This window comes from Panthera uncia, chromosome E1 (assembly GCF_023721935.1).
Source record: "Panthera uncia isolate 11264 chromosome E1, Puncia_PCG_1.0, whole genome shotgun sequence".
In the NCBI taxonomy this organism is placed as follows: Eukaryota; Metazoa; Chordata; class Mammalia; order Carnivora; family Felidae; genus Panthera; species Panthera uncia.
The window spans coordinates 36,127,153-36,134,986 of record NC_064814.1 but is presented as its reverse complement, the minus strand read 5'-3'; the positions used below and the strand labels follow the sequence as shown (position 1 = coordinate 36,134,986).

Genomic DNA, 7,834 nt, shown 5'->3' with positions numbered 1-7,834 from the left:
CCGCTGCAGTATTTCTCGGATGAGGAACTGAGGCTTAGAGAGGGTCAGGGGGTGTCCTCTGCCTATGGGTCTGTGAACGGTGGATCCTAAAAAGCCCCTTGCCCTGTTCTTCTGCAGGTCAGAACCAGCCTGCACGTCCAGGTGCGCCCCAGGCCTCCTTCCTTTCCCTCCTCGGCGCCCTGGGGAGATGCAGGTGAAACTCTCCTAAAGCTGAACGGTTCCGGTTTCATTCCTGACCCGGACCCAGGTGGAAAAAAACTTCATTCCCTCAGCGGCTTGGTGGGCGTCTGCTCCCACCAGTGCTGTGGTGACCTCGCGGCCGCAGAGCGCCATCCTGGGAACTGCTGTGTCCTGGAGCTGCGAATAAACCAGCAGGCAGTGGCCCCGGGGACACCCGGCTCCAACCGTCTGCGCAGCTAGCTGCTGGCCACGCGTTGCTTTCACGGCTAGGAAGAAGGCCCAGCGATTCTAGTTTTGCCCGGAAAGCGGAGGCGCTTTGATATTCCGGGTTTAAACAGGAGAGCATGGCCCAGGCGGCCAGCTCCCGCGAGGCTTGGGCAGCCTAGGTGCAGCCTGGCTGCTTGCGGGGCTCACCTTTGGCTACTCCCCTGACCATAAATTAGTGGGCGCCTCCTCCCAAGGGTTCTCCGGGCCTCCTTCCCGCTCGCCTACGCTCTCCGGGCCAGCAGTTCTGCAGATCCAAACCTCCAGACCGTGTGGTAAGGGCCTGGGGTCTGCAGAACGGTAGGAGGGGTAGAGCTAAATGGGGTCGCAGCGATCCGCACTCACCCCGCCTGACACCCCCACTTCCCCCGGGTCTCCGCGTCCATTCCCAAGGAGTCAGTTTCTCCTCCCCAGGCTGTCTCTCCCTGCCGGCCACCTGCGTCCTGTTGGGATGCCTCCGAAAGTCTCTACTCTTTGCATCCTCTTCCATCTCCTTCCAAGAGCACCCTAACTTCTTCCAGCTCTCATCTGAACCCCCAAAGGGCAGTTTCTTCTCTCCAGACTAAAACTGGACCCGCAGCGGGTGGAAAAGCCCCAAAGCCTCCCACACTAGGCTGCAAGCTACTTGCTTACCAAGTCCAAAGGTCAGCTAAAGTTTGGCTGATAAACAGAACCAGTACAAGAAGGTCTTCAGCCCCCCAGCGTGAGTACAATGGACCCTGGCAAGCCCTGCTCCCGGCCCGGGTCTCCAGCTCTCCACGTCTGCTCCTCATGCGCTCCCTCTCTCGCTTTTCCCCCCTCCCCACGACCATTTGCATCTTGCCGAAAGCCGGGCCCTCCCCACTAATTTGCATATCTTATATGGCCTAATGGTGGCGATCATGGCAAGTTAGAAGTTTTCTGACTCCTCTCGGAGGAGACTCCGGGACCCCGGGGAGTAACAGGTGTCTGAAGGGTGGGGGGGCTCCTGGACTTGGGGTTCGCTTGTGAAACTCCCCTCCACCCTCCTCTCTCGCGCCCACCCCCTCACCCCCTTCTTTTTCTGTCCTTGGAAAATGGTGTCCAAGCTCACGTCGCTCCAGCAAGAACTCCTGAGCGCCCTGCTGAGCTCCGGGGTCACCAAGGAGGTGCTGGTCCAGGCCTTAGAGGAGTTGCTGCCATCCCCGAGTTTCGGGGTGAAGCTGGAGACGCTGCCCCTGTCCCCCGGGAGTGGGGCCGACCCGGACACCAAGCCTGTCTTCCATACTCTCACGAACGGCCACGCCAAGGGCCGCCTGTCTGGGGACGAGGGTTCCGAGGACGGGGACGACTATGACACCCCTCCCATCCTCAAGGAGCTGCAGGCGCTCAACACCGAGGAGGCGGCCGAGCAACGGGCGGAGGTGGACCGGATGCTCAGGTAGGCGCGGACCGAGGTGGAGCCCCTAGAGCCCGGGCCTTGTGCCTGAGCTCCGCTGCTTCAGACCCCTCTCGCCAAGTCCGTTTCCCACCAAGGAAGTCCCCCGGGGGGCGCTCCGCTTCTCTCCCGACACCTGGACCCCTCCCAGTACCTCAGTCGGAGGGCCCTGAATCCCGAGCTCCCTCTCCCCCTGCCCAGGCCAGCGCCCCGGACCGCGGGGTCCTCCCGGCCTGGGAGAACCGCAGCGACGGAACCTTTTGCGGGAGGATTGCGCGCGCTACTGAAGGTGCGGGTGGGTGCAGTGAGACGGTGGCCACTTCCCAGGAGCAGAGACTCGGGCCGCACAAATCCCGGGCCGAGCATTTCTCCCGGGCCAGCCTCCTACCCGGTCCCGGGAAACGCAGGCCGGCCTCGGGCGCAGCGTACTGCTGTTCTTTGCAGAGGGCCTGGGGGCACCCGGGGCCGGCACTCGGGGGGCCAGTGCTCTGGAGGGCACTCCCATCTGCAGCGCCCATGCAAGGCCCCAGGATTATCCGGAATCCTCAAAGCCGGTTCAGATTTGCAAAAGGAAATGTTTGCGTGTCGCAGGGCCCGGCCTGACCCGCACGGGGCAAAAGAAGCACGTATCTAAGCAAGCGCGGGGGGCGCGGGGGCGGGGGCAAATGCGGCTAAGACCACATTCGCAGAGGATTTGGTCGCCTACTGAGAAAGAAGGGCGTTTCCAGATCCCGGCGACATCCCGGCGTCCTGGGGAATTCAGGCAGGCTGGCGGGTCCGGGATCCTTTGCAGGGCCTCTCCGACCGGCCGAGGGCTTTGACAGCTGGTTACTAATTATCCAAGGAGCCCAGCGGTACCCTTAGACCGCACGTCTCTCTCGGCCGCTTGGCTTGAGGACCGAGCCCCTCGCGTGGCCTCGGACACTTGAGCGCCGCGGTTTCAAGGCAGGGGCCAGGACCAAAGTTGCGCTCTGATTCAGGCAGCCTCGGTCGCACGGCCGCAGCAGCAGTTTGGAGTGGGATGTGACCTTGCATTTGAATTTGCGATCTGAGGGCCCAGCGGCTTAGTCTCTAGCAAAGACAATGGGGGGATTTCTAGTGCCCCCCCCAAAGTATTTGGCCATTCGTAGGTTTGGGGTTCCTGCCTCGCAGTTTCCGCGAGCGGCGGAGGTTTCTCCCGCGCCGGGGTTCGGGCGCAGGAAGGCGAGGGGTCGGAAGAGAAGCAGCTGGGGCGACCGGGGCTAACCGAGCTCCCGCCGTCTGCCACGGGGAGCCAGCGGGGCCCAGGCCCATCCACCTGGCTGCAAGCGGCCGCTTGTAGCGGGGCTCGGAGAAGATTTGGGCAGCGCGAGGCGACCCAGGGCCCCCTCCGCACCCAGCCCCGCGCTGGGCTGGACGCAGCAGAGATGTAACATAAACGGCAGCACGTGGAGTTAGGGTGTTATTAATTTATTTCTATAAATCATCAACAGAAAGATACACAAAGAGTCGTGATTAGGTTGAAAAGAGAGGCGGGTTATTCATTGGTGAAGTTGTAAAGGCGGCTTAGAGGGGGAAGGAAATCCAAACGCCGACGCGGGTCGGCTAGCCGCTGCCCTCGCGCACGCCGGGCGCTGCGGGGCGCTCCCAGCCAAGCCCCCCGGCGCCGGACCTCGACTGCCCCGGCCGCCCCGGGTCGCGCGCACCTGCAGGCCCTGCCCGGGCCTCGGCCCTGTGCCCTCCGCCCAGCTCCTGGCTCCAGCGAGGCGGGGAGGAAGGCGAGGGGCCGAGCCCCTCACCCCGGTATAGACGCTGGACAGACCCAAGGTCCCCCCCCCCACCCCCGCTTTCCCCGGCGGGCGCCGCCTTCCCTCCCCCCACCTTCGGGAGTGCTCAGACTTTATTAAAGTAATTTTTCAAGAAATTGCTAGCGGTTCCCAGGTCATTGCACGGTCGGCTTCTGAGCACTCCCTTTTTTGCCCACCCTGTTCTAAAGCCGAGAGAACAGAACTAAATTCACTCTTTGGACTGCCTGGACGCTCTTTATACTTCCTAGAAGGGAAAGGCGACAGGGGAAGGTCCGGGACTGAGCGTCGCCCAGCCCCGGGACCCGGGCTCCGGGCTCGGAGCCTCCAGCGCCGGCCTCTGCCCTGGGGCGCCTGCAGCGTTTGCAAAGTGGGCTGCTCCCTGAGGAAGCCAGGGCTGAGGCTTCTTAAGGAACGCGGGGCGAGCCGTGCTGGGGTCCAGGGCTTTCCTGCTCGTGGGCAGCAAAGTCACTGTTGGAAAAGGAGCGTGCTGGGCCCACTCGGGGCGCTGGGGTCGGGCGTTTGACACCTGCGCCCCGAGCACGGTGGCGGCTTGTGCTTCTCCGAGTCCGTGTATTTTTGGGGGTCGGAACTCCCCCCCCCCCCGCCCCATGTAAGCTGTATTTCCAATGAACAAACGTAAGCGGCTCTCAGGGCGCTTCCCGGTGAACCCAGGTGAATTCTGTGGTCAGAGCTGGAAAGGTAGAAATAACTGCGCCATCTTACCCCTGACTCCTGTCCTCAGATGCGGGCTCAAAGGTTTGCTGCTTTGCAGGGTTTCCCTGGGCTTTTTTTTTTTTTTAACCTTCCAATTGTTAAGCTAATATTTCTTTCCACAGAACCCTTCGCTCTAAAGAACATTACACTATTTTGCTAGGTTTCTGAGACACACGAAATGAACACAGGTGAAGAAATTTGAACAAAACGGAAATAGTCAAAGAATCTGTTAAAGCGATATTAACTTTGAAAATCCAAACACTCTAACTTTTGAAGCAATTGTATTTGTTGGAAATGTTTTTCCGCCCTAAAAACCTCTGTGGAAATACTCGTCAGAAGTAAGCTTTAAAATGATCGTGGGTGTTTATACGGGTATGTGCATTCCACGGACCTGTTAACACTACTTTTAGTCAAGGTGAATTTTACATGTGTGAAACTGGAACGTGTTTTCACATTTTTTGTTTTTGTTGTTAGTTTATTATATTTTGTTACTTGGATGTAGCTTTATAGATACTCGGGAAATGTACTAACATATATAATTAATCTTAAAAGTTTGTCTTTCCCAAAAACATCTCCACCAAAGCCTGTGATTTCACGAATTTAATACCAGACTTGTTAAAATAGCCACAATTATTCAAATGCTTACAAAATATGTTTAAATTACTAGGTTTTTAAATTCATCAAGCAAAAACTAATTTTATTTGACCTACGATAGGCACCATTTAGAAATGAATTGGCTATTTCATTTACAACACTATCCGTTTTGTCCTCTGCTTTACACGTTCTTTATTGTTTGGTATGAAACTAATTTTTTCCCTTCGTTTTTTGTTTTTTGTTTTTTTCCATGTTCTATGAGGCTACTAGGCACATCAGCATACAGTAAAGGGGTGCTGGGTCTGTTTTAAAAGTTAAATACACAGCTGTATTAAACAAACAGTACATGTGATGTATTGCATTAATACTTTTGTTCTATACTTTGCCTCATTTTCTTAATTTCTTGTTTTAAATTATATCTCTCACTTTTAAGTTAATAAGCAATAAAACATACTAGCGAAGTTGAAAACACTTTAAGTGCAGTTCAAAGGCCCTAGTACATTGCTATAAAGAAGCTTATGCGTGCCTGTGTTTATGAGAAATGAAAAGCATACACAAGTTCTATCCCAAGCTTGAAATTTATGAAAGCCATTGCCTTCCAGAAACCCTTACCCTATATCAGGGAGGAACTTCAAGAATACAGGAGACCATGGCATTTGGAATGCTTAATATCTGATTCAGAAATTGAAAATATCCCCACTCTGTTTCATCTGAGAGGTGGGGCTCTGGTGACTTGTTTTTTGTTTTTGTTTTTGTTTTTTTTTATGTTTATTTATTCTTGTAAGAGAGAGAGACAGAACAAGAGCAGGGGAGGGGCAGAGAGAGAGGCAGACACAGAATTGGAAGCAGGCTCCAGGCTCCGAGCTGTCAGGACAGAGCCCGATGTGGGGCTCGAACTCATGAGCCGTGAGATCATGACCTGAACTGAAGTCAGATGCTTAACTGACTGAGCCACCTAGATGCCCCTGTTTTTTTTTTTTAAGTTGCCTCACCTCACTGGAACAATTCTTCACTCCAGGAGGAACATCATTGTAGTTCTTAAAACTTTTCTGAAACTCTGAAAACTGTTTAGCATTTGGCCAAGAAGTTCTCCTTGCTTCTCAGGAGATGGGCACGCGTTTCACTCCAATCGCATAAGCTAAGACACCAAGACACCCATTCGGAATGGAAATAAGGTAGAAGAGGTCTAGCATCAGAACTGATGCTGGCCCCATCATTGCAGGATCAGCCAGCCCCGCCCTGAGCTAATGGCATCTCCACTTTCCAGAAGTGGAAAATTCTTGCCTTCAGGTCCCTCGCTTTCCAGGAAAATGGAGGAAAGCAAAACAAAATGGGAACTTTTCTTTCTGCTTAATGAGAGAGAGCGTTGATGGTGCTGTCCCATCCCTGAAGACAGGAAGTCCTCCTCACCTTTACCCTCCTGATCTCATGTGAAAGGGACGGAGTGTACTGTATGGAAGATTTCATCTCCCTTTTTTCTAGGTTCTGTTTTGGCCTCCCCTCTCTCCCAAGGATGGAGAAGTGGGTGAAGATCAAAGTTTTGCAGAGAGTTTAGGTAAAACTCCTAAAAAGAGAATCTTTCTCCCCAGACATCTTCCACCAGAATCCTAACCATCTGCTTATCTGTCTAGTGAGGACCCCTGGAGGGCTGCCAAAATGATCAAGGGCTACATGCAGCAACACAACATCCCCCAGAGGGAAGTGGTCGACGTCACAGGTCTGAACCAGTCACACCTCTCTCAGCATCTCAACAAGGGCACCCCCATGAAGACCCAGAAGCGAGCAGCCCTCTACACCTGGTACGTCCGAAAGCAACGGGAGATCCTCCGACGTAAGTGCTTTAATCCCCCCTCGACCTCAACCCGTGGTGACCTTTGCCCTGATTCTGACCCCCGTGGGATGCCTCGTTTCCCCTTCATTGAGAAGGCCTACATAGCACTTGGCAAATATAAGGAAGCTGGCAGGTGGATTTGGTTTCCATAGTTATTGTACAATGGATTGGCTTCAATCATTTTCTTTTCCCATGGTCCTTACTACCCAGCCAGCTACCTTGACAAGTGCTTAGTGTATGTAGTATACCTTGAATTTTCTGGTCCCTGCTTCCAACACCCTTCTCTTTGAAGCCAAGTAAGTCACAGTGGAATATTGTCCCCCAAGTCAGCCAAGCAGCTCCCCCTTGATATATAACCACAGATCCGAGTTTCCAAGGAAGACATTTTGTAGCGATCAATAATATTGATCACTGTTCCTGTTCTCTTCCCTCTCCTCTGAAGAGAGCATACAAAATTGAAGATATTTTTATATATAGAGGTATTCAGAACTCGACCCTGATATTTGGGAGGGCGGGGGGAGGGTGCGCGCGCATCCCGAAGCAACTCAAGGTGATTACTCACATTTACCAAAATCCATAAAGCTTTGAGACTTGAGCCAGTGACACTGCCTGATGAAGAAGGTTCTCTGGCTAAATCAGGACACAGCACAAGTGTCTGCATTTGGAACTCTGACCGATCAATACTTGTCATTTCCATCCCCATCCCCAAATCTCCTTTCTGTCCCAACATCCCTTCCTCCTAGTAATACCAAGAGATTTTTGTTTTGAAGTGTCGGGAAGTTGGAACAGCATTTGAATGATATTCTCTGTTTATTTTAGGACAGCATACTTCCATTATCTTTTAATTATTTCCATCAGCCCCTTTCCTAGTAAAGTTTTGTATGAGCTTCTGCCCTTCCCGTTATACTATCCTCTGGGCCGTGGGCTTCTCTGTCTTTAAGATATCAGTTTCCACTGCCTTCTGGGTTGGAATTTCTCCCTTCTCACTGGATGGCCACTTTTTAAAATCATTCTTGTTTTCTGTCCTACACTGCTCTGAAGTGATTGTTTCAGTATTTATGGTCTCAA

The 7,834-nt window shown here is 53.4% G+C and overlaps 1 protein-coding gene across 5 annotated transcripts in view; it reads left to right on the top strand.

Moving 5' to 3' along the window:
- The first annotated feature begins 807 nt into the window (after nt 1–807).
- HNF1B (HNF1 homeobox B) overlaps nt 808–7,834 on the top strand; it is a 54,746-nt gene continuing 47,719 nt past the window's right edge. For all 5 annotated transcript variants that reach the window (XM_049636575.1, XM_049636574.1, XM_049636573.1 and 2 more), the window contains exons 1-2: nt 808–1,843; nt 6,567–6,766. In XM_049636575.1, coding sequence (XP_049492532.1) covers nt 1,500–1,843; nt 6,567–6,766 — 544 coding nt within the window. In that variant the 5' untranslated portion in view covers nt 808–1,499. The remainder of the gene's footprint in view (nt 1,844–6,566; nt 6,767–7,834) is intronic.